This window comes from Balaenoptera acutorostrata, chromosome 3 (assembly GCF_949987535.1).
Source record: "Balaenoptera acutorostrata chromosome 3, mBalAcu1.1, whole genome shotgun sequence".
Classification (NCBI taxonomy): Eukaryota; Metazoa; Chordata; class Mammalia; order Artiodactyla; family Balaenopteridae; genus Balaenoptera; species Balaenoptera acutorostrata.
In genome coordinates this window covers 88,589,713-88,616,060 of record NC_080066.1, presented here as the reverse complement: position 1 = coordinate 88,616,060, position 26,348 = coordinate 88,589,713, and the positions used below count along the sequence as shown (strand labels likewise).

At 40.1% G+C, this 26,348-nt stretch overlaps 1 protein-coding gene across 1 annotated transcript in view; it reads right to left on the bottom strand.

The window, feature by feature from the left end:
- Window positions 1-26,348, bottom strand: part of FBN1 (fibrillin 1) — a 254,846-nt gene that overhangs the window by 25,733 nt on the left and 202,765 nt on the right. Inside the window, exons 46-59 of the mRNA XM_007170445.3 lie at window positions 24,617-24,733; window positions 23,228-23,356; window positions 22,003-22,122; window positions 19,272-19,397; window positions 15,326-15,475; window positions 14,915-14,980; window positions 14,519-14,635; window positions 11,978-12,097; window positions 9,870-9,992; window positions 8,452-8,583; window positions 6,399-6,524; window positions 5,615-5,821; window positions 3,662-3,787; window positions 3,279-3,401 (exon numbers count right to left, since the gene is read on the bottom strand). Of these exons, the coding sequence (XP_007170507.2) occupies window positions 3,279-3,401; window positions 3,662-3,787; window positions 5,615-5,821; window positions 6,399-6,524; window positions 8,452-8,583; window positions 9,870-9,992; window positions 11,978-12,097; window positions 14,519-14,635; window positions 14,915-14,980; window positions 15,326-15,475; window positions 19,272-19,397; window positions 22,003-22,122; window positions 23,228-23,356; window positions 24,617-24,733 (1,782 nt within the window). The remainder of the gene's footprint in view (window positions 1-3,278; window positions 3,402-3,661; window positions 3,788-5,614; window positions 5,822-6,398; window positions 6,525-8,451; window positions 8,584-9,869; window positions 9,993-11,977; window positions 12,098-14,518; window positions 14,636-14,914; window positions 14,981-15,325; window positions 15,476-19,271; window positions 19,398-22,002; window positions 22,123-23,227; window positions 23,357-24,616; window positions 24,734-26,348) is intronic.

The following is a 26,348-nucleotide window of genomic DNA, read 5'->3' as shown; positions in this document are numbered from 1 at the left end:
CCTGTTTGTTCTTTAGTTCTTCCAGGTCTTTGTTAAACATTTCTTGTATCTTCACAGTATGTGCCTCCACTCTTTTTCCAAGATCTTAGATCATCTTTACTATCATTACTCTGAATTCTTTTTCAGGTAGATTGCCTATCTCCACTTCATTTAGTTGTTCTTCTGGGATTTTTATCTTGTTCCTTCATCTGGGACATATGCCTTTGCTGTGTCATTTTGTCTAACTTTCTGTGATTGATTGTGGTTTCCATTCTGCAGGCTGGAGGGTTGTAGTTCTTCTTGCTTCTGCTGTCTGCCCCCTGGTGGATGAGGCCTGTCTAAGAGGCTTGTGCAGGCTTCCTGATGGGAGGGACTGGTTCCTGCCCACTGGTGGCTGGAGGTGTGTCTTATCCCTCTGGTGGGCAGTGCTGTGTCAGGGGGTGTGTTTAGTGGGCAGTTGTTTACTCAGGAAGACTTTATGCAGCCTGTCTGTTGATGGGTGGGGCTGTGTTTCTGCCCTGTTGGTTGTTTGGTCTGAGGTGTCCCAGCACTGGAGCCTACAGGATGTTGGGTGGGGCCAGGTCTTGGTGAGATAAAGGCAGTGTCCAGGAGGGCTCATGCCAATCAGTACTCTCCAGAACCACCACCTCCAGTGTTTGTCCCCACTGTGAACTACAGTCACCCCTACCTCTGCAGGAGACCCCTCCAATTACCAGCAGGTAGGTCTGGCCCAGGTTCTTATGAGATCACTGCTGTTTTCACTGGGTCCTGGTGCACATGAGATCTTGTGTGCACCTCCAAGAGCAGATTTTCTGTTTTCCCCAGTCCTGTAGAATTCCCGCAGTCAAACCCCACTGGCCTTCAAAGCCAGTTTCTCTGGGGGATCCTCTTTGCATTGCCAGACCCCCAGGCTGGGGAGGCAGTGTCGGGCTCAGAACTTTCACTCCTGTGGGAGAACTTCTGTGGTATAATTATTTTCCAGTTTGTGGGTCACCTACCCAGTGTGTGTGGGATTTGATTTCACTGTGATTGCGCCCCTCCTACCATCTCATTCTGGCTTCTTCTTTGTCTTTGGATGTAGGATACAGGAAGTCCCCTACATATGAACCTTCAAGTTGCGAACTTTGAAAGATGCAAATGTGCATTCACATGTCCAATCAATCATGTAAGTTAGTTCATGTGTCTGGTGTACATTGTCTTGGGTGCATCCCCTACAAGTGGTTGTGCTTTTGTGTACTTTACTGTACAGTACTGTATAGAATACAGTACTGTACAGTATCTTTATTTCAAGCCCAGGATGTCTGGAAGCAAGTGTAAAAACAGCACTGGTGTAGCTGGTACTACTGTGCTTTTCAAGGTTCTATACTGTAGGATTAAAAATGTTTATTTTTTGTGTTTGTTTTTTTATGTATTATTTGTGTGCAAAGTATTATAAAACTATTACAGTACAGTACTATATAGCTGATTGTGTTAGTTGTGTACCTAGGCTAACTTTGTTGGACTTATGAACAAATTAGACTTACAAACGCACTCTCGGAATGGAAATTATTTGTATGTAGGGGACTTAATGTATATTTTTTGGTAGGTTCCAGTGGGGTTTTTTTGTGAATAGTTGTTCAGCAAGCAGTTGTGATTTTGGTGTTTTCGTAAGAAGAGGTGAGCTCACATCCTTCTAACCTACCACCTTGTCTCTGTCTCCAACCTTACAATACTATCTTTAACTACACCACTAAGAACAGCAACACTTGCTGTTTTCACATCCAAGAAGGGGAATCCAAGAATCCCGTTCTTTCCTCTTACTTGGTTCCTACCCATCTCTCATGGGGTGAGTGCTGGTCCTTCATTTCCCCTGGGGTCATCCTTCTAGCCTCTTTCCTCTGTTTCAATAGTACATGTATCTGCACCACTCATTTTGATATTTAGTCATATATGCCAAGTATGTAGAAGAATTTAGACCTTATGAGAAAAATAGGAGAAAGAGTCTTATATTGTAAGTAGATCTATAAAATTTTTTTGTATTCCTAAAATCAGAGTATTACAGATGTTTTTCATATTAATACATTGTAAAAGAACATAACTACTACTATACATTTATTTTCATTTTCCATCTCTTAATTGCTAGAAATTTTTAGGATTTTCTGCCCCCACAAGTTAGAAAGACGCTGTAAATTTGTTTTGATTCGTACAGATAGTATACACACTGAGAGACATTTTTTCCCCTGAAGTTGGTTTTTCATTTACACAAATAATTTTGTGGCTGTGAGCTGTAGCCTCACACTGCCCAGAACTCACTGTGATCCACAGATGTAGAATAAAAGTTCTATGTTTTAAGACAGAATTTTTGAGTAGCTCTCTCAACTTCCTCTCCACATACTGCAGGATTATATAGGACTTGTGCTGCACAGGAAAATTTCAAGCATTGTCCATATGTTATCCTGTATTATCTGCCTCTTAACTCTCCCCCTTTCAGCAGACAGAGGAAAAGGGTTGATGGCTTTACTTCTCTTTGCTCTCCTCTTCCACTCCATCCTACCATTTAACTTCCTTTACTTCCCTTTTTCTCCTTCCAGACTTCATGGCAGAACACACTAACTCTTATTCTGCCATCTGGTCTACCTTTCCTTCTTCAAATTATCCTTGAGTCTGACTCACTTGTGCTATTCACTCAATATGTGAAGTTCTTATTACAAGAACAAATTTATACCAATATAATTTTGCAAAGGATAACTTCTGGTTGATCAGGAATTTCTGCAGAGAGTTTTGCTGTTTCTTAATTCTTTGTAATATCTGTGTCTCAAATAAGCTGCTGGGGGTCAGGAATGGCCCTATTTTGCAGAACAAAAACCTAGACAAAGTGTTTACTTAATTAGGCACAGTGTTCTCTAGGATCATGGCACTGATTAACCTGAGGTAGGCAGGACCATGCTGGGCTATATAGTTATTGAATAGACTGATTACATCCTTTCTGTTTTCTATTTATTGCATTAATGTGATCAGGTGTCTGATCCACTTGAGCCTTGGAGAGCTGGCCCTACTGTCTGAGATACTCATGGACGTCCCCCATGGATGCCCATGGGGCAGGCAGTGAGGATAGCTGCTGCCACTGGTCCTCTGCAATCTCCCTGGCCTCAGCCTCCCTCCAACCAGAAAAGGAGGTGGGTCACAGGGAGGCACTTACCCCAGGGAAGCACTTCTTGCCCGCAGAGAGGGTCTTTCAGCTTTGGATCCCTCGAAGGCACAAGGAATGCAACCATGTGCCCACGAGACAGATGAGTGGGTGAAGGCAAATTCTACTTTACCTTTGCAGCTCCTTCCATCCTCCTGCAGAATGTAGCCTTTCGGGCATGAACACTGGTAACTCCCTTCTGTGTTCTTGCAGATAAAATTGCAGGGTTTGGGGGCCTGGTTGCACTCATTCAGATCTATGATCAAAGAGATACAATGTGACCGCCCATCATCTAAAAAGATGCCTAAATGCTCAATACCCACAGCATCTAACAAAGAATCCTAGTTTTGAAGAAGGAAAAAGTAAATTCTGTGTAGTCTTTGATCACTGTCTTACATTTCCTTAAGAAAGTACACAGGCTTTTTAGATTTTTAGTTTGAGGGTTTTTTTTTTTTTCACCATAATGTACAATTTCCACCTGGGAATAAACCTGAGCATCAGAAATAGAGCACTTACCTATGCAGGCAGTTCCGGTTATGTCTGGAGTATAGCCAGTTTTACAAATGCAGTGATACGATCCTCTGTCATTGACGCATTCCCCATTCCGGCAAACGTCATGAATAACCTTGCACTCATCAATATCTATAATGTAATGAGTAGAAAGTAAAATGAGAAAGACATTATAAAGTGGACAACATTCATACATAGGGGTCACTTCACTGTAAATACTAAAACTGTGTGACTATATTATGGACCTAAGGAAGTAAACCAAAGGGATGACAGCGTAAGTTTCATATGTAATGGTAACTATATTGAAAGGGAAATGAATAACTTTATTAGACTATAGGGGAAAACTTAATAATTGCTCTTCTAAATTTATATTGTTTTTCTCCATTGGGTCCGGAGAACAACCATCTCATCTAGACATATATTTAGCTCCTTGCTCCATCTCATGCCATCAAGCTTGCCTCCTCCAGACATCTCGTAAATGAATCACAGCAGAAGATCCTTTTGATAAGAAAATCCCATTTTCTTCTAATAGTGTATGTCCAAAATAAGGAAAGTTTTCTTTCTATTCTTTTTGTTGTGTTTAAAGTTAATCCTGAAAAATAACAGATTGCATACTACTGGGGAAATGGGACCAAACTTCCCTCCTTTGGTTGAGGGAGGCATCAGTGGATGGCTGGGCTGAGTTTTTGCAGCCTGCTAGGGAAAAGAGACCCTTACTCACAGCTCCACCGCAGGGAGAAAGATTTGGTCGATATGTACTGTTGGGCATTAAAGACACTGTCCCCCATATCTTGACCCATCTATTTCCTTACTGCTTGGCGGGATGCCAATACCAAGTGAGTTCTTAGCCTTTGATTGCCAAGTAACCATTTTCTATCAACAGCTCTTCCTTTTCCTGATTTTTTCAAGTTTACTCTGAAATGCAATTTAGCATACCCATGTTGGTCTCAAGAAATGAGTCTTTCCACCATCTCATTTTCATATCCTCCAAAGAATCATAAACTGCTTTTGGTCATTCCATCTTATCTATTCCATCTTTTACCACATCCAGTTCTGTTATTCCACTGTTAGCCACATCTTTCTAACATGAACACAAATCCTCTTTAATCTCTTTCTTCTCCTCTCACTTCTGATTTCCTCCCAAGGAGCTCAAAAAGTCTTTCTCCTTTCTCTTTCATGAGACTAAAAACAATTGCAGTTACTGTTGATAAACACAGGCCTGAAATTTCTTTTCAGAGTTGCCTCAGACACCTCAACAGCTTCCTCATCCCTCACAAGTTCAAGCAGCTTGCACTTTTCCAGAGGCAATTGTCTTAATTGCCAATACAATCGCCCCTCCATATCCAGGGCATTGGTTCCAGGACCCCCTCACTGATACCAAAATCCCTCAAATCCCTTGTATAAAATGGCATAGTATAGTTAGCACTGCAGGTTCAATCAACCTCGAATCGATATCAATCCAGGGTTGGTTGGATCTACGGATGTGGAACCTACAGACATGGAAGGCTGACTGTGTATCAGCATTGTTTATACTTCTTTCACGCAGTATATTTCAGCCAATTTTATGAGATAAAATACACATTGGCGGACTAGTTTAGGAATTTAGTGATCACTTATTCCAAAGTTTATCTAAAAAATTATATTCTGAGTGAGTAACCAGTAACTGACTGACTTATAACAAACTTTGGCTTGAAAAGTTGAGGACTTGTAATGCAGAGGCAGGGACTCAAGCACACACAATTTAATCAGACCAAGGATGCTTTGGCAACATGAAGTTGAATATCTAAAATACCATAATGAAGACTTTTTGTCAACCTATACTATGCAACTCAGCCTAGGCCCATATTATAGATTCTGTATTCTCATCTGTTCTTCATGAAACAAATTCCCTGAAAGTATTTTTGGACCATAAATGAAGTACCTGCTCTGTTGGTCAAAAATCAGAACAAAATAAAGTACCTGCTCCATTGGTCATAAACCCTCGGCCATGGGGGCAGAGTTTTTTGAAAGCCACAGTGCCCTGGAAAGGGCAGATCTCACAGTGGGGACCCCAGCCTCTCCCTCCGTCGCAGCAGCATTCAGACTTGGTGACTGGGTTCCTGTTGCTTGAGCCGATCTGACACATGTTTTGGAGAACCTCTGTGAAGCAGTACCCTTCCCGGTTGTCTGGAAGGGACATGATATTGCAAAGAGAAAATTTGGGGGAATGTTAGGAGCATAACAAGGTATTCAGAATTTGGTCAGATATAAAACCCAAGAAGGATGTAACACTTTACCCTGGGTGAGAAGGAGCAAGAAGGGAAAGCTGGAAACGGCAGTAAGAGAGAAAGGATGACATCTGGGGAAAACAAGAAAGACAAGAAATTCAGTAAGTGGGCAGAAAGGCATTGGCCTCAACAAGGTTATCACTCTGTCTGCTCCCAGAAATATGGGGGAATAGTCATGCTATAGAGGGGGGCAGAGAAACACTTGGAAACGGATCCTGAGCATCAAGGGCTTAAAGAGGCAGCTGAGAAAGAAATTCCAAGCAAGTGATTCAATGATGATACAATTAGCAAAGGAAGAATTTAGCGGCAGGGTGGTGCTAAACCCAATGGACAATCACGGTCATTGAGTCATCTCCAAAATATGAACATTTCTAACCCTTGCTCAAATTTCAACAGTTTCTATCATTTCAAATAAGAGATCTGGTTTCAAGTGTCCCAGTGGGGGGTTACAAAAGCATCCTGTCATCTGTACTCACCAAGGCACTCATCCTGGGTGGGGCTGGCTGTGAAGCCATCATTGCACTCGCAGGTATAGCTCCCCCTGGTGTTGAGGCAGCGCCCGTTCTCACAGATCCCAGGCTTGGTCTGACATTCATTCTCATCTGTGTGGTTTAATTGAAGGACCAAAAACAAGAGGAGTCATCTGTCTGCTTTGTACAAAGATGGATTCTTCTTCTTTTAAAAATTTAGTTTGTGAATATGTAACCGATTTACATTGTTCCAAACTCAAAAGGTACAAAAGAATATTCAGCAAATGTGCCCTTCCCTCCCCTTTCCCCAGCCACCTAACTCCCCTCCTGGGAAGCAACCACTGCTACTGCCAGTTTCTAAAGTATCCTTCTAGAGATGAATTATGCCCATACAAACAAATACAACCATTCATGCATGTACCTCCACCCTTTTAAAAACATAATTGATAGCATTTTTATATACTTAAACAGATAATAGCATTTTAGGTACATTTACATTTTTCACTTAATAAAATTTAAAACTTTCCATATCTGTACGTGTAGAGGATTCTCAAAGGATTGTTTTAAATGAAGGGAAAAAAACCTTAAGATCAATCTGTTAAAGAAATATTACAATACTTCACTAGAATAATGTCTGTGATGGTCAGTTTTGACCTGAGGGAGTTTATCTATACTAATCTTCTGATTCAGTGTAGAGTATGCTTATTATAATACTTCAATAATATTAAGGAATCCTAATTCAGTCTCCCAGGTTTTAAAAAAAGCCTTAAAATAGCTGGAGAGTCTTATGATTGTTTAGAAAGATTGTAAAGTAATTTGCCTAGGCGCTTCCAACTGAGAATAGTTTCAAGCCCCTGAGGCAGAGATCTCCTTACGAGAGGCAGAGGCTTGGAAGGTGACATCCAGAACAGCGTTAAAACAGCTCAAAATTCCCAATGCCAAGGCCACCCTGATACCAATTACATCAGAATATCTGAGGTGGGACCTGAGCTCTCCGAGTGATTCCAGTGTGCACCTGAGGCTGAAAACCACTGATCCCAGAAGATCCAGTGTATGATCATAAATCCACATGCTTTTCCTGTGCTTTGAAAGTCTGCTCTTCAACTTCTGTTTAATTCTGTATCTTACAGAGTAAGAGGACAATGAGTTTCTTAAGCTTCTTGACCAACAACATACAATATACTTTCCTGATGTGACTGATTGAATATTAAAAAGGAAAAGGATACATGTGGGAATTTTCTAGTATTTTTTTCTTATATTTACTGACTAAAGCAGAGGTCAGGAAACTTTTTCTGTAAGTAACAGTAATGTTATAGTATTACTATATAATATACAGTCAACAGTTTAGGCTTTGCAGGCCATTTGATCTCTTGTTGCAACTGCTCCACTATGCTATTGTGGCATGAAGACAGCCATGGAAAATAATGAATGGTTACAGCTGGGTTCCAATATGAGTCTATTTACAAAGACAGCTGGCGGACTGCCAGGCTGAATTTGGCCCTAGGGCTGTGGTTTGCCAATCCCTGGTCTACTATGGTTTTCAAGGCTGAAGCCACATTAGAATCACCTGGGGAGCTTTAAAAAAAATACCAGTGCCTGGGCCTCAATCGAGACAAGACCAGTTTCTCTGGATGTAGATCCCCGTGGTCTAGTAATGCTCCTGGTTCACAGGGACCAGGCATCTGGACTCAATGTCAGGGGGATGGTAGAAAGTTAAGTCAATAGAGAGGTATTCCAACGTGGTGGAAAGAACTGACCCCAAAACAACAAAGGAGTATAAAAACAGTAAAGGAAGGGACTAGAGGAAATAACCTGGTCTTCTAATCCTGGCAGCAAAATGGGCCTAGAGAGCAGGCAGAGGCCAGCTCAGAGGAAGAGAAGGATGTTGCTGGGGGAATTCATAGATAATCGAGAGGCAAGGGGACCTCTACGGGAAGTCATGATATGAGGTAAGAGAGGCGAGAAGAACACAGTGTCCACAAGGACTCAGAGCCCACGTCTCTTCTGTCCTTTGTCACTTCCCACTCGTTCAAAGCTCCTTTGGTGGGGATGCCCTTACCTACGCAGCCTTCTCCATCAGGTCTTCGCTGATACCCGGGTCCACAGATGCAGATGTACGTGCCAATGAGGTTCTTGCATTCCATCTGTTTTTCAGCACAATCGTGTTTTCCCTCTTCACACTCATCCTCATCTGGAAAGAATGTACAACCACAAATTCATAAAAGGAGCTGCCTTAATTTCCTGCCTTTTAAACACAAAATGGTATTCAGTAACCAATTTTCATTGACACTATTTCAGCATTAACCTACTTCCTTTTGCATTGTTGGGAGGTGGTCTCTTAAGATGGGAAGGAGTCTTCTAACCCCCTTTGAACTTAATGAAGACATTTCTGTCTGATAAATTCTTCAAAGGCAGGAAGTGTGATTTCCAATTCTTTTTGACGAATTGAACTAAAAAGGCCTTATAAAAGGCTTTCATAATATGATGATAATTATAACAACAGCATTATCATACTGATATAATAATAAACCAAAGCTTCCATTATACAATACTTATAACAATATAATAGATTATATCTTAATGTCAGAATAATATATTAGAATCATTGTGAAATATAATAATGAAAGTTTTGGTTTTTATACTTTGAGGAAAAGACAAGCATCCACAAATATCTTCTTCTCTACTGGTTCTTCCCTCCATTTCCTTTTTTTCTGGAAGTGTGGCTCTTCTTCATTCATTACTTTCTGTCCTATGGCATTTCCCTCTCTTTATCTTTCCCCGTTATATTATCTGAGCTGAAAAATTTGGACTTTAGCCTGCATGTGACATGGAGCTCTCACTTAGGGAATTTTCCTACCTCTAAGGAAAATTCTATTTAAACCATTTGAGGAGAACAGATATCTGCTCATTTAAGACTTTGGGAGGAGCAAATCAGAGCTCTTCAAGGATCCCAAGGATTTACCCATCTTTGTATAACAGAGCTTAGTCCAGTGCTTTGGAAATTGCAGGTGAAAGCATTGTTTAAAGTAGAGTCCATGTGTTACCCCATTCTTGGACTATAATATCACTTAGTGATGGGGATTATTAATATTCATATTCCTTCTTTTATGTTCTCAGTTATCATACTGGGATATGATTATTTATATCTGTCTCAACCTCTTCATATTGAGCTTCTTGCATGTGGGGAAATGTCTTTTTTTTCTTTATATCTTCACACCTTGCAGAATGGCTGGCATGTCACAGGCATGCAATGCATGGTGAACTATAAAGGATCTGTAGTGCAGCCCTCGACTCAGCTTTAAGCTACAATTTAGGAGAAAAGGTAGCAATGACAACCCCCATATTATCCACGGACTACAGCAGTGTTCCCCAATTCCCAGCCTTCCTCTACTGATTGGAAGCTTTGGAGGGACGCCTCCCATCATAGACAAAGTTAGGGCTCCCTGGCTTATATGTCCTTGAACATGAGTGTCTCACCTCTGCACATTCTTCTGTCTTCTCTCAGAACATATCCAGTGGGACATTTGCATTCATATGAGCCGTAAGTGTTCACACATCGGAAAGCACACAGCAGAGGATTCTGGGCACACTCGTTTATATCTGTGGCGGAATGTAGTAAGAGAATAATTGATCATAGGCATCAACCAAAAAAAGGAATATACTTTTAGCAAAAGTGGTAATGCTTCATTGTCATAAACATGGATAGGCCAAGCAGTCTTTGATGTTCAAAGAATTATAAAATTGAGTCGGTTATTTTATAATTGGTATAAGTAGGGTGATCATACATCTTGCTTCTTCCAGTACAAACTCAGTTTATGCCTATTGTGCTGGTATAACTATTAACTGTTATTTAGCTGGATGAGAAATTACAGGTCACCCTACGTTTGGGAGCTTTTCTGAAATCCTGGCTTTGAAGTCTCAAGTTGACCAGTTGCCTCTCCCTAAAGTCACATGGAGTGGGGATCAGTTTTACCCCATTCAGCCAAAACAACTGCCAAGTCAACTGCTGTCAGAACAGAAGCAACCCATCCAATATCGTTAACCACCTCCCCTTCCCCAAATAAGAGAGGCTCCTGTGAAGTAACAGTGATTCTTATGCCCAAGAAAGTGGTGTTCTGAATAATTTCACACTGATGCCCAAGTTATAGCCTTAAATAGCTAGGAATAATAATGATGATAGATTAATAGATAGAAGTGATTTCTGTAGATTACATAGTTTGGAACCATCAGAATATGTTTTGGAAAAGCAGGGTTAAAACAGACCATCTTGATATCATGTTTCTCCCTAAGGCCAATGGTCCTGACTGAGAACATCAGTGAGACCCTAGATCATGATTTAAAAATTCACTGACAACTTTGACTCTGAGTATTGATGGATCATATTTCTAATGAAGAGCTCACTTTAATATCCACTTTACTGTCTCCTCCCCTTCATTCTTTTATTAAACCAGTGGTTCTCAACTTGAGAGTGCATCAGAATTACCTGGAGGGCTGCTAGGCCCCACTCTTAGAGTTTCTGATTCAGGAGGTCTGGGATGAGGCCTGAAAATCTGCATTTCTAGCAAGTTCCCAGGTGATGCTGATGTGGCTGATCCAGGGACCACCCTTTGAGAACCACTATTCTAGACACTCCCTCCCTTTCCTTACATCCCTCTTTCTTTCCTTATATCCTACCAGGCATACTGACAGTTGCTTAGAGAGTATGGACAGCCTCTTTTGCTGTGATTGCTCCCAGACGGTTAAAGGATATTGGTGGTTATCTCAGTGTGTAGATGTTTCTATGAGTAGAAAAGAAATAGAAAAAGAAAGGGCACACGGGATACAAAGAAAAAAGGTTGCGGGGTGGGGGGAATGGAAAATAAGAAAGAGGGTAGTAGACAAGGCAGGTGTTGTATCTACATATTAGTAGTAGAGGACTTCCCTGGTGGCGCAGTGGTTAAGAATCCGCCTGCCAATGCAGGGGACATGGGTTCGAGCCCTGGTCCGGGAAGATCCCACATGCCGTGGAGCAGCTAAGCCCATGCGCCACAACTACTGAGCCTGAGCTCTACAGCCCGTGAGCCACAACTACTGAGCCTGCGAGCCACAACTACTGAGCCCACGTGCCACAACTACTGAGCCCACGTACCACAACTACTGAAGCCCGCACACTTAGAGCCCATGCTCGGCAACAAAGAGAAGCCACCGCAACCGCAATGAGAAGCCTGTGTGCCGCAACAAAGAGTAGCCCCCGCTCGCCGCAACTAGGGAAAGTCTGTGTGCAGCAACGGAGACCCAACACAGCCAAAAATAAATAAATAAATAAATAAATTTAATAAAATAAAAAGTATTAGTAGTAGAGACACCAACAAGAACTCTGCATGAGATGCGGCATAACTTGTTCCATGAACCACTTACATCTTTTTCAGATACTCTCTGCAGAGAGGAGGCCACATAGAGAAGAAATGATAGCATGGCCCACCAAGCCCAGATTTTCCTTATTTTATATACCCTGAGAGGTATTTAATATTCAGAATTGTAATCAACCAACTACTGTCCCTATGATCAGAACATGTAACCAACTATTCTGTGTTTAAGAGGCTTACCTTCACAAGTCATCATTGGACCAGGCTCAAATCCCTCCTCACAGGTGCATTCAAAACCTCCAATCACGTTCTTGCAGGTTCCATTTCCGCAAGGATTGCCCACCGAACACTCATCAGTATCTGCAGGTGATCAGAAGTGTAGTCAAAACATGATGGATTGGGAGAAAAATGGACTTGGACTCAGAGAATACCTTTCTTTCTATCGGAATATTTTGATCTCTAACATCTTGTTTTATTCTCATTCTTGAGAAAGGAGTGCACGTGTCTTATTACCACAGATTTATAGCTGTGAAATTTGACTTGCTAAGTGGCAGTGGCAGTAACAGTAATGGTACCTGGGCTTCTTAGCCCTTACAGTGCTCTTCACCATGAGTGTCCCCAGCCTCCTACATTATGAAGTACATCTACTGGGAATAGATACTCAAAGGGTTAAAACAAGGCTTCTCTCACAAGTCAAAAGTTTTCGCTTACTTAAAGCTAGAAATACATCTCCAGTTTGGCCTTACATTACATCATTCTCCAAGAAGTCTTAAACATGATGCATTTTTGCCAGATATAAAATAGAAGACTAAACATACGCAAAATAAGAGACCAGAGGTTAAGCAAAATTAATACACAAGATAAAGTCAAGATTCAAGTAGATTTTCTTGATTTTGTTGAAACCAGATGGTTTACAATAGGCAGAAGAAAGGCTAGAAAGAAATGTGTTTAGGGTATGATCTCTCTAAACAACTGTGGAGAGAGAACAAATCTTACCAAGGAAGTCTAGAAAATATGTCTGTCTCCTAACCCATCCACCTAGAATACTGACTGTTCTTATTCTGACACAGCTCTTGGGGGAGAGTCCCTTCCTTTGGGAAAGGAACATTTCAGAGAAATAACATTGCTATCTCAGCTGTCTAGAGCACAGAAGAGCGATGGGTTATTATCAAGGACTATGTCTCATGTTAGGTTCTGAAATCAGCAAGTGAGGGCAAGAGGGTATGGCAGAGAGACCCTGGGTGACGAGGCTTATTTCTCATATACATCGTAGCACTAACTGAAGATACTGAATAGAAAACATTGACAACTTTGCTTTGGTTCTGCTATGAAATTGCATTTTGCTCTCAAGAATATTACATCTCTTTCAAGTTAATAAAAATCACAATATCATTGGTTTTTAGAGCTGTAAGGTAATTAGAAATATTTTAATCCATCTGCACCATATTACATTCTGAGGCTTAGAGAGGTGGTTAAAACCTCATGCCCTTATACCCTGAGAAAACCATAATTCAAAAAGAGTCATGTACCACAATGTTCATTGCAGCTCTATTTACAGTAGCCAGGACATGGAAGCAACCTAAGTGTCCATTGACAGATGAATGGATAAAGAAGATGTGGCACATATATACAATGGAATATTACTCAGACATAAAAAGAAACGAAATTGAGTTATTTGTAGTGAGGTGGATGGAGTTAGAGTCTGTCATACAGAGTGAAGTAAGTCAGAAAAAGAAAAACAAATACCGTATGCTAACACATATGTACGGAATCTAAGAGGGAAAAAAAAAAAAGTCATGAAGAACCTAGTGGTAAGATGGGAATAAAGACACAGACCTACTAGAGAATGGACTTGAGGATACGGGGAGGGGGAAGGGTAAGCTGTGACAAAGTGAGAGAGTGGCATGGACATATATATACACTACCAGATGTAAAATAGCTAGCTAGGGGGAAGCAGCCGCATAGCACAGGGAGATCAGCTCTGTGCTTTGTGACCACCTAGAGGGGTGGGAGAGGGAGGGTGGGAGGGAGGGAGATGCAAGAGGGAAGAGATATGGGAACATATGTATATGTATAACTGATTCACTTTGTTATAAAGCAGAAACTAACACACCATTGTAAAGCAATTATACTCCAATAAAGGTGTTAAAAACAAACAAAAACGTCATGCCCTGATTCCCTATATGGAAAGAACATCTTCTAACGGACACAGACAAACCCTCAGCATTTATGCCATTATTAATTTAGGTTACACTGAATGGCTTTGGATTTCTTAGATAAAAGAGGTCAGAGATCAGCTGTAGGAACCATTCTTTGAAATTTTCATAAGGGGGTTAAAACAAGAGGAATGTACACTGGGTACACAGCCTTTCATAGTACTAACTGTAACAAAATTTGGGCAAATTTTGTGTTTTACATACTAAGAGAATAAGATGATGACCATTAACAATTTTTTACCTTTAAATTTCACAAAGGCTTTCATTATATACGCTGTCCTTTCTACTATCTCTTCAAATGTGTTCAGTGCCTTCCTCATCAGACTGTAAGGTCCATGCGAGGAAGGACCATGTTGGCTTGGTTCACTACGGTAGCCATAGAACCTAGCACAGTGCCTGGTACATGGTGGGGACTCAGCTGGTATTGCTAGATGAATGATACGTGAACAAGTGTATAAAACTTATTTCTGTCCCATCTTGGTACTTATTCTTCCTAGCGTGAATGCTGAATAGCTTAATTTCTGATTTGTAAAATCCCAATAACAGAAACTGCTTTATTACTCACCCACACATTCATTCCCTTCCAGAATGTAGCCAAAGGGACACTCGCAGCGATAGGAGCCATCGGTATTGATGCACTGCCCGTGTTTACAGACATCAGGTTCTTTGCACTCATCCATATCTTAAGCAAAGGAGGAAAACATAGTGAATAACGATGTATTTTTGGAAACACAAAGGTATATTATCATTTCAGTGCCTAATCGATGAAATATCTAGTATTGCAATATTAACATGCAATACAATAATACAATTGGTATCTAAGTGAAAAGACCAAAAAAAAAAAAAAAAAAGAGCTTAATTTTCCAAGATAAATGTGGAGAAATAACAGCAAGAGAAAGGACAAGGAAGAGGCTGGTTGAAAATATTAAGAAATGCTGAGAATCCAGCACAAGCCACTCACCAACCGCTGAATCATCAGGTCCCACAATGATTCCACTTCCATAGGGGCAGATCTGGCGGAAGGCCTCTGTGATGGAGATGAACTCTTGTTAATAGGTGGGCCAAAGGCAATTAACTATAGGCTCCTCCCCAAGTACTGTGTGGAAGCTGCGCGTATTGGAACATGATGAACAAGCCAAGCCCAGAAACCAGAGAAAGATAACAAGGCTCCCAGAGCTGGTGTACCTACTACTTGGGCAGCTTTGAGTCATAACATAGTTCAGAAGAAAATAACTACCTAGCTCCTGAGATAAGATAATTTTAGTGAACATTTTAGTTGGACTTACAATTAAATTGCCTTACGTTCTGAAGGTCTACAATCTTACAGCCTGTACCTTGAATGGCCAAAGAGAAATGCAGGTAGTGGACATACCATCGGGTTCAGTGGGGCACAGCTCACAGGGATCTCCCCAGCCTTCTCCCTTCAAGGCACAGCAGCATTCTTGTTTGGAGTGATTTCTGGATTTGGGTGATGAACACTTTCCTCCTTCAAACTTCGCGTAACAGTAGCTCATTCGCAAATCTGCAGCACAAATTCAAGAGACCCCTCAGCTGCTTTCGTACTAAGTCATTATTGTATAATACTGAGTAAGAAACAATCCACCCTGTTAAATGTGCTCTCTTCTCATTACTAACGTCACACTTTTTAAGTGATTATAATAGTAATTGAGCTGAGATCTTTAGAGTGGTAAGTAACTTTTGTAGTGAGAGCTGATGAACAAATCTATGTGGCTCTTACCTTATTATTTCTCATTTTATCCAATGTTCCAAAATAACATGATGTGAATAATAAAAACCAACACTGCCACATTTCAATGCTGACGTCATCAGTGACTTCAGGGTGGAGACATTCAGAGATGGCATAACATTTAGCAAGCACACTAAGTTAAGGTAGACCTCCCAGTTCTAGTACTCACTGTGATATCACACTATGCTGTTTATTCTGTGTCCCCTAAGCCCTGGAGCCAAAATAAAACCCCAGATTCCAGGCATGGAGCAAATAAAGATGTGGCAATTTTGTGGACTGGCAAAAATACAACTCAATGGTATTTCACTGAAGCAGCTACTCGCGCAGCTTCTGTCTACAAAATATATGTGAGGTTTTCTGCAGATTTTACACATGTGTGTGTACACACTTGCACACACACAGAAGCTTATTTAGCTCCACAGAGAGAGGGAAGGTAAAGAGGAGGACAGGGAGATGGGTGGATGTGAAGGAGAATAATTGTTCTTCCAAAGAATATATTTCTTTAACATCAGTTATTTCTTGGTAACTCCAACATGGAACATGGGGCTGGGATCTAGTTCCTACAACAGTCTCCAAAATTGCTTGACAGTTTTGGTAACTGACTTTTCCATTTCTTATAGAGCAAATTGGGTGACTCTAAAAAGTGAGCTCATCCAAGAGCCTGGAGTATGTTTTCCCTCAAATTTGACCTCCAAAGCTTTGCAAACTCCTCTGAGTTACACAGAGGCTAAAATCTGAAGGTTTTAAGGAAATGCTTTCGTATCCATTTTGCACAATCCCCCTTTCTTTATGTATGACCAGGTCTGCTCTCTCCTGTCACTGTTTTCAATTCCAGGTAGCATATTATTACAGCCATTTATGATTTCACTTAAGACAATTTCACCATCTTTTATTTCACGGAAAAGGAGACAAGGCAAGAATAACTGAGTTGCCAAAGATCATAGCAGAAAACTTTTTATGAATTAAAGGAAAAATATCAGTCAATCAATCAGTCAACCACATTTACCAGGCTCCAAGAAGTCAAATTCTGTTGACCTCTCCAATGAACTTGTTGAACTCTTCATGGCTACCAACTCTTTTAGATAAACTCTCTCTCTAGTTTCTACTCCATTTTCATATCCATTATGGCTGGGACCTGAAAGGCACCTTTCAGCAAACTATTCTTCTGAAGGTGAAGAGCAATAAAAGCCTATCCTTGTCCCGCAGTATCTCTGCTATTTAAATGGTTGCTTTGCTGAGAAGTGTCAAGATTTAACAAATTGTAGTTTCTTGAAGGACACCTTTTGATGTGCTTTGTTCTTCAAGTTCATCGTCACATACAGTGTTTTGTGTTTATTGGTCCAGTTTTTATTATTTATGCCTATAACTGTCTTAAGATATAATTTAATGACTACTCACAAAAATGTCTCAACAATTATATCAAAACTCTATTCTCTCCTTTGTCTTTCAGCTTGTAATGTCTCTTTTAAACCTAGATACATGCATGTGCTAGTATTGGTCTGTTAATTTTCTCACTCTCTTCTCCTTTCATTACTGACCCTATTCCATACCCCAGCCCAGCTCCCCAACACCGCTCTATCACCTCACCCTGGGAAAAAAAAATCTAGGTATGAAGTTTAGAGTGAGCCTAAGTGACAAATTCCCTTCACTGAACTTTGTAAGTGGGAGTGGCTCATTTACATCTGTGGCCTTTAGGTGCCAGGGTCTGTTCACCTGAGTCCTATATCACATTTGTTCCTTCAAAAACATTATCTGTGGTTCTGTGGAATTTTCTCATTTTATGGTCAACAGAAGCCTGACTCCTAATTTGTCATCTTACAATAAAAACCCAGCTCTTAATGCCCTGGCTCTAGCAAAATCTGTGCTCTTTGGGAGATTTACATTTGCTTGTGATGATCCTCTAGAATTGGTTTTGTTTTTTAATTAAAGGTGCCTTGCATCAGGAAAGAGAGTTTTGCATGCCCACATCCTTTAACGAGGGCTTGCTAGGATGCCTGTGTACCGGTCTATCTGCAAAGAGCCTTAATGACCTTTGAAATTTCATCAGAGCTACAAAAGTCACTTTCCCTGCTTGCATTCCTCAATTCTGGCTCTGCCTCTTGGAGCTGAGCATGTGGCAGGGCTGCTCACAGCTGGGCTGATTCTTCCTGCAGCGTTAGCTTGCTCTGTGACAGGCCAGTGCAAATTGAATTAATAGCCTATGAATTTCCTCTGGCCTGCCACATCGGCAGATTCACACCTGGTTTCTCACTGCTTTCTTTCCAAACTCGGCCAAGCCAAAGGCACACAAAAACAAGGGAGTAGGAGTTAGAATTTATCTGGCTGGTCTGTACCATACAGACAGGATATTTGCTTGAATCAAGCACCATCCCACCCATAACCCAGAAGTCCACATGGGCCTCTGATAGCTACCTACAGGATCAAACCAACAGAGAATTCTCAACTCTCCCCCTTCACACCCCTAAATGTTAGGTGACCAAATGACCCGTTGAAAAGTACAGAGTTAATCAATTTGAACAACAATAGCAAGAGCCTATGAAGGACTCAGAAATGAACAAAGCTTTTTCACGTATTCAATAAGACTGGTTGGGCGGGTATTCTTATTGTTGTTTAAAAATAAGAAATATGAAAATTGAGCTTCCAAACGATTCAATGACTTGCCCTAGGCTATAAATGGCAAGGCTGAGACCCGTAAGCCCAATATTTGGAATCTTAAATGATATTCATTGCCTCTTACTTGGTAATATGGAAGCAAAAGACAAAACAAAACAACCAAGGAAAAAAAACTGAACAAAAAAATATAACAACAACAAAAAAACCACCGGAAGGGGGTGGGACAGGGGTGGGGGAGAGGATACGTCTGTTTGCATGTGTTTTTTTTGTCCTGAATTCACTAAACTAGTCTGTATAAGTAGACAGACACACACAATTGACTGTTTAGTAAAATCTGAATAGTTTGCTGAGACATAATAAACTGTTTTATGCTTAAGTTCAGGCTCCTCTTTTGATTTTTTTTTTTTTAAGTTCACAAGTATCATTCCTGAAAACAGACTGTGGGCCAGCAAGAATCCTGGTCGGTTCACATTTATTTCTCTGTTTTCTTAGAAAACTTGTGATGTAAGAGATAGGCATTATATCCCGGGAGCACATGAGTTAATCTGCACTTTTCTGTCTGAAAGTCTAGGTTTTGGCCCATATTTACAGAGGTTACCTCTTCAGAGGCAGAGAACTTGTAACTGAACTTCCCCCAGGCTTTGCCATGTTCAGTGGCTCATGGCTGGTCCCCTGCTGACTGACTTATCAGCATCTGTGTTCCCAGGGGGAGAGACAGGTTTAAAGTGCCAGGACAGTTGTTGTACAAGCAACCATAATTTGATGGATGAGTTTTTAACCTTAAAAGTAAAAATGAACTTTCTGACATATGGTAATCATTATTAGACGTCTGGATGAATGAAAACACTCCATCTTCTCTTTCACAAAGAATCAAAACTTCGCCATGTTTAAAAAATAAAACCACAACAAATAAACACAGAGTAATGAAAGTCTAAAGCCAAAGGTCAAAAGCACTTACCTTGGCACCTTCTTCCAGTGGAGGACAAGGAGAACCCATCTGGACACAGACATTTGAAGCTGCCTTCAGTGTTGCTGCATGTGCCCAAGGCACAAATTTCTGGTTCTTCAACACATTCATCAATATCTAAAAGAAGTACATGCGTCAAACAAAGTCAAAACATGATGGAGACACCATCGGATACTAAATGCACAATGTAAAAGTACAAAGTGTAACTGAGTTTCAAAACTCTTCTAACAGTGAAGATTTTTCCTGTATCATGATGCTGTGAGTGGACTTCTAGGCTGTGATGACTTTATTTATTTTTTCTTTTTTTTTTTTTAAGATTTTTTTGATGTGGACCATTTTTTTAAAGTCTTTACTGAATTTGTTTCAATACTGCTTCTGTTTTACATTTTGGTTGTTTGGCCACAAGGATGTTGGGATCTTAGCTCCCCGGCCAGGGATCGAACCTGCACCCCCTGCATTGGAAGGTGAAGTCTTAACCACTGGACCGCCAGGGAAGTCCCTGTGATGACTTTTTAAAAACTAGTTTTGATGGTTCTTATTGTAAAAATGGACTCTGCAAGTGCCTTCTTAGGGATGCAGTGAGAAACATCTTTCACCCAGACTGAATTTCTTGGATAATTAGAAAAGTTGGAGTAATTTCATACCACCCTAAACTAGGAAAGAAGCAAGAAACTCTAGAGTCTGACTTCACCACTACACAGTAAGCGGACGCTCTGAAATTTTAATTGTGCTGCCAATGAGTTACCCCGTGAGAGATGTAGGCCTTTGAAACAAATTTGTTCCCCTCTACCCATCTATCCACAGTGCCTTTCCCCAATATCCCATGCTACAATATCCTAAAACTATGACTTCTACCAGGACACTAGTACTCATGAAAATAATCCTATGCGATACAAACTAAAGATATCACAAGAGATGAGGCTCCTGTCTCTCATTTGCAGTTTAATTTGCCTGAAGACACAAAAATATCTTCTGTGTATAGACTATAGTTTTTCTTTTATCATATAGATAATAGGAATTTGACACACATAATTGTGGCATGTTTCCTTTAGCATATTAATGTACCTTATCTACTGTAAAGGAGTAATTAAGGATGGTTTGCAGGGAAGTTTCAATGGCTTGATTATGTTCTAAGTTTGCCTGGGAGAGTCCTAGTTTATGCCTGTTGACCTGGACTCATTATTAATAGTGCCCTCCTCAAAATTGTCTTGGTTTGGTCAGTGAACTACATGATGACCCTACTTGTGGAAAAAGTATGACCACTCTTTCCAAGAGACGTACCCATCTTTTTCCCTGACTTTCAGCAGGAATTTGTAGTGAAAAAGAGGTAAGTCTTGATTCTGAGCCATGCTATTTTTATGGAAGTTTTTTTTTTTCAACGAAACAGATACCCCTTGTATCTTGCGACTCTTTATTTTCAGGTTTGTGCAATGAGTTCTACCCACACCAAAATGTATTCGCATTACACAGCTTTATTCCCACGAGGGCCAACTAAAGGGAAGTTAGGATATTAACTTTGTTATCTTGACTTAATTTTGTAAATACCACACAATAGATTTTCTAGAAATGTGCAGTGCAAAGTATCTTCCTGTACAATGCAAAACTAGCTTCTTCATCATTTCATGTTCTTATGTTGCATTTATAGTTGCAACATGTTTCCTGTGGCTTATTATCTGAACTGCTGCTGATGATTGAATTGCTCCATTCCTACACTCCCTCCACCCCGACATCCAACCTTTGCTTAAAAGTCAACTTTTGTAAAAATGCTCAGATGTCTCCTTTTTGTTTTTGTTGTTGTTACGGTAGAAATCAGACTGTAGGTGCCAGTTTCATAAGGGTAGGGACAAAGATTTAGAATGAACACATTCATGAACTATTCTGGAAGTCATTTTTCATTCTATACATTTTCATTCTGTTCATTTTAGGGTAATTTTGCATTAATCATGGAGTGAATAAAGCTGATCTCTAATAGAAGTAAAATAACAATAATTTGTATTTAGGTCTAATTTTGATAAAAGTGTTTTCATTTAGAATATTATCTCTTGACTGAGAGCTAAACTAGATACATAATAAACATTTGTCATTGATGATATTAAAAGTGGACAATTCCTACTCATTATGCATTAGATGCAGACTTGATTAAAGGTGGGAGCATGGACTAGGTGACTTCTTAAAAGTCCTCTCCACCCTATTCATTGATCAAGTTCTGGCAATTAATGTCCTTCATTTAATGCAATGATACACGTATTGAGGAATGCGGTACTATAAAATTTGCTGAGAATTTATTTGTAGTTACACATTTCTACCATTCTACAAGTCAAAATAACATAGACAATTATATAGCCACATTCATCCAACCTTAAATGTGGTCACTTAAAGATTTTAACTGGAATCAGGAAGCTATGTTTAGTTGCAACCCATTGGCACTTAAAAACATGTGATCCAGAACTTTTTGCCAGCTGCATAAAAGTATATCGGAAAAGTGTCAGGGTCATGTGACCTCCCATATACACAGAGCAAAATAGCTTCATCAGAGATTAGCATGAGAATTGATGTTCCTGTCTCACCATCTAATTTTGAGCCCATAAGTCATACCCTACCCTTGGATTTGTTTCTGATAAAGTATTCCAAAATGAAGACACCATCACACCATCTCAAAAATTTGATAATGTCAATGCAGTAACCAATACTGCTAATTTGCAAATAGTGATAGCCCTCCTACCTTCACACTTGTCATTCTGGAGACTGTATCCAGGTGGACAAATACATCTGTAGGACCCATCCAAGTTCTGACAGGTGCCTGGTGCACATTTTCCAGGTTCTAGGAGACATTCGTTGATATCTGCGAAGAAAAGGGAAAAAGAAGAAAGAGGTTCCCACTAGCATGATTTCCATCAAGCAACTAAAACTGAAAGAAACTGGAATAAAATCTAAGAAACACGTAAATCTAAAGTCCACAAACTCTACCATGGAGAAAAACTAACAGCTCAATAAAAATCAGCTTTATTAGCTTTCAGAAGTGTGCAGTGTATCTAACAACCATATTTTACTTGATCTACTTTCCAGGAAAGCATAGCACGTGAAAAGACAATGGGTATGAAGATCTTTGAGGACACCCAAAGGATTGTGTAAGAGCTTACCACAAAGCTGTGTTGAAGAAAAAGAATAAAAGAAAGGGAATTACAGGGCTTCCCTGGTGGCGCAGTGGTTGAGAATCTGCCTGCTAATGCAGGGGACATGGGTTCGAGCCCTGGTCTGGGAAGATCCCACATGCCACGGAGTAGCTGGGCCCGTGAGCCACAACTACTGAGCCTGCGCGTCTGGAGCCTGTGCCCCGTAACGGGAGGGGCCGCGATAGTGAAAGGCCCGCGCACCGCGATGAAGAGCGGTCCCCGCACCGCGATGAAGAGTGGCCCCCACTTGCCGCAACTAGAGAAAGCCCTCGCACGAACCGAAGACCCAGCACAGCCAAAAATAAAAATAAAAAAATAAATAAAAATAAAAATTGAGATTGTGAGGGAGTGGTACAAGGTCTGTCTAGAATTGGGTCCAATGCAGTAGCCACTAGCTACTAGTGACTAGTCCGAATGAAGATGCACTATAAGGGCAAAATTCATATCAAGTTCCCAGGACTTAGCACCAAAGAAAGGTAACATATTAAAAAAAAAAAAAAAAGAAAGGGAATTACAGTTGCTTATAGAACAATTTAACTGTCTGTTACACTGAACGTTGTAACTGTTTCTGTAATTATGAACACTTAATTTTAAAAGATAAAGGGGAAGAGTGGTATATATACCATACACACATACAGGCAGGATTAGTGTACTTCTACTCTACTCTGATCTTTTTCCTCCAGGCTTCTGAAGGAAGGACTGTGATAGAGACTGCGTGATTCCGGAGTGGTCTCTGGGATGACCTTTGGAGGGTCTTTCTGAAGCAGCACTCACCCACACACGTTCTCCCATCTGGAGCCGCCTCGTAGCCTTCATTGCACTGACACTGGAAGGACCCCACTGTATTGATGCATTGGCCGTTTCTGCAGAGGTTCCCATTTCCAGTTGCACATTCATCAACATCTGCCAAAAAAAAACATCCTTTGATATGTTCCAAAGAAAATGTCATAATCCCATCAATGATCAAAACTTTTTTTTTCTTTTTTTTTTTTAAACATCTTTATTGAAGTATAATTGCCTTACAATAGTGTGTTAGCTTCTGCTTTATAACAAAGTGAATCAGTTATACATATACAATATGTTCCCATTTCTCTTCCCTCTTGCATCTCCCTCCCTCCCACCCTCCCCATCCCACCCCTCTAGGTAGTCACAAAGCACCGAGCTGATCTCCCTGTGCTATGCGGCTGCTTCCCACTAGTTACCTATTTTACATTTGGTAGTGTATATATGTCCATGACACTCTCTTACCCTGTCACATCTCACCCCACCCCCTCCCCATATCCTCAAGTCCATTCTCTAGTAGGTCTGTGTCTTTATTCCCGTCTTGCCACTAGGTTCTTCATGGCCTTTTTTTTTTTTTTTCCCTTAGATTCCGTATATATGTGTTAGCATACTGTATTAATGATCAAAACTTTTAAAGGGAAAAATACGTATACTGAATTTCAGTGGCCTTTGCTGGCTCAGGCAGACTTAAGAAATTCCAGTATGATCTAGTTTATAACAACAGACCTGGCTTTATTCACCTGTCGGAACCTAACAAGATGACATAATTCTAACTAATTATAGAGATTGATCATTTATATTAGGATTTTATATGAGTTTCACCTTGATCATCCTTTAGGTTTCATTTTTAAAGGTTAAAACTGAATTACTAATACACAATACAGCTGAGGGTGTTATTAGGTATTCTTGTAATCAGAAGTATATAAAAGTAGCCTCTAGCACAATACAAAATTTGGTTCCTTACCCTTGCTTGTGAATAATATAGCATATTTTATAAGAAGAATTTTAACTTCTTTGAAGGCAGGCTATAGTGAAACATCTAGACAAGTAGGTCCACACTGCTCCTGAACTACGTAATTTCTATACAAAGGATAGCTTTTGTATGTTTTAAAACATATTCGATTTAGTTTGAAATGTATTTAATTCACAGCATAGTAGACATAAAAATTATAGCTGCTAATGAGTATATTAATAAAAGTAATAGATGTAGTAACTATACTTGACAATTAGCACATTGTATTTAACAACTCTTTTAACCACTTGTCACGCATAAGATGGCATATATTAAAAAAGATTGCCAGCATGCTGGAGATGATGCTAATTACAAAGAACACACATAAAACTGCCTTCCTTTGGTGGTTGACTGTTTTGCACACGCACCTATGCAGTCATTGTTGTGGGAAAGGATGAAACCGTGATTGCAGCGGCAGTTGAAGGAACCAATCGTGTTTCGGCAAGTTCCATTCCCACAGGCATCTCTTTCACACTCATTGATGTCTAGCAGGAACAAAGGACATAGAAAAACATGATTATTAACAGAAGAAGAGGGTATATGGTTACCTGTGGTTAAAAGGCATTTTAGAGTTCACAAAATGTCGTACGTAGGCTGAGAACTTCTAGATTCAATGTTGGTATTTAGTTCCAGCAGCGGCAGCTCCCTGTGAGGAACCAGCAAAAGGCAAGGTTCTAAGCCTTGGGAGAAAATCCTTTCCTTGGTTGGCATGTGAAAGGAGGCAAGCTAAGGACATGAGAAGTGGACAAGAACTATTTCATTCTATTTACTTCTAGAATTCTCCACCCTTGCCACTTTTCTCAAATACTTTCACTTGGAAATGGAAAATTCTGTGCGCATCTGGATCTTGATTCACTGCCACCTTTGGCAAACTTCAGCCTTTAAGATTCTCACTCCAGTTTACCAAAAAGCAGTGAGTCACCTGATATTACCCCAAAATCAGCAACAAAATAAATTAGCTTTCTAACTCACCTGGAATTTTAGACATGTTTCTTTTTCCCAGTCCACCCCTAAAAACCCACGACCACTCCCGTGAAATGGTGACTTATCTCCCTTCTAAACTATCCCAATGTGATGGCCCCTAATATGGCTCCTCTCTTGCAGTATATTTTGTCTTTTTATTGGTCTATGACTTTTCACTTTGACTATTTGTAAAGCTATTTTGGCATCTTACGTGTCTTTGCATCTTGTGACAGCGGCTATCATCTTTCTCGTAAAGAGTAGGTGTACATTATATTAAGGAGGAAATAAGAAATTAAAATGAAAAAAGTTGATATTGCTGGTTTGTTATATCGCCAGGCAGAATGAGGAGGGCAAGGACAAAGAGATGGGGAAGGAGTGGAAGGTAACACCTCAGATTAGCAAAATGTAGTGTTTAGAGTTAGGATTTCCTTTCCTTTCAAATTTTGGACATAAAGATAAGTTATCTGTGATCTTAAATCAAGAAGCTACTGCTGAGCCCAAAGTGACTCCAACATGTGTGTCTGTGGTTGAAGACTGCATCCAGATGAGTCACCCTGCCAGCAGTCAAAAACTTCTGCCTTGATTCATTTTTAGCCAAGCAAGTGAAGTTCTTTAGTTGGGCAGGTTCTTTGGTAGAGGGTTCTAGATAATTCAGATGGAAGAGGGAGAATGAAAGTTGGGCAGGGCTTCATTAATATGTAGGGATTATTTCTCCAGTGATGAGCAGGGCCTATTATAATCTTTAACTTAAAACTTATCTGCTCTGAAGATGACCAGACTTTATGAGAATGTTCCCTAATGGATAAAGCCAATTACAGCCAAAGGCAAGCACTTGAAACATTACTCTATTGATTGTTCTTTTTCCAGCTGTGAAACTGATTCATGTTCATGAAGTCCCCAGAAGACTTAATGGATGTTGCTTTAAAGTAGAAACAGAAAGGAGGGAAAGAGAGAAATTGACTGATTACATATTTGAAGTTTATTCTAAATCAACATTCTGATTCAGTACTAAGACCAAGGAAGAGATTTAAACTCTTGAGCTCTTTTCCCCTAGGAAAATGATCTGTAAATTTGTCTTTAAGGACACAGAAATATTATAAAAGAATAATAGGCTTTTAACATTAATAAATAGTAATT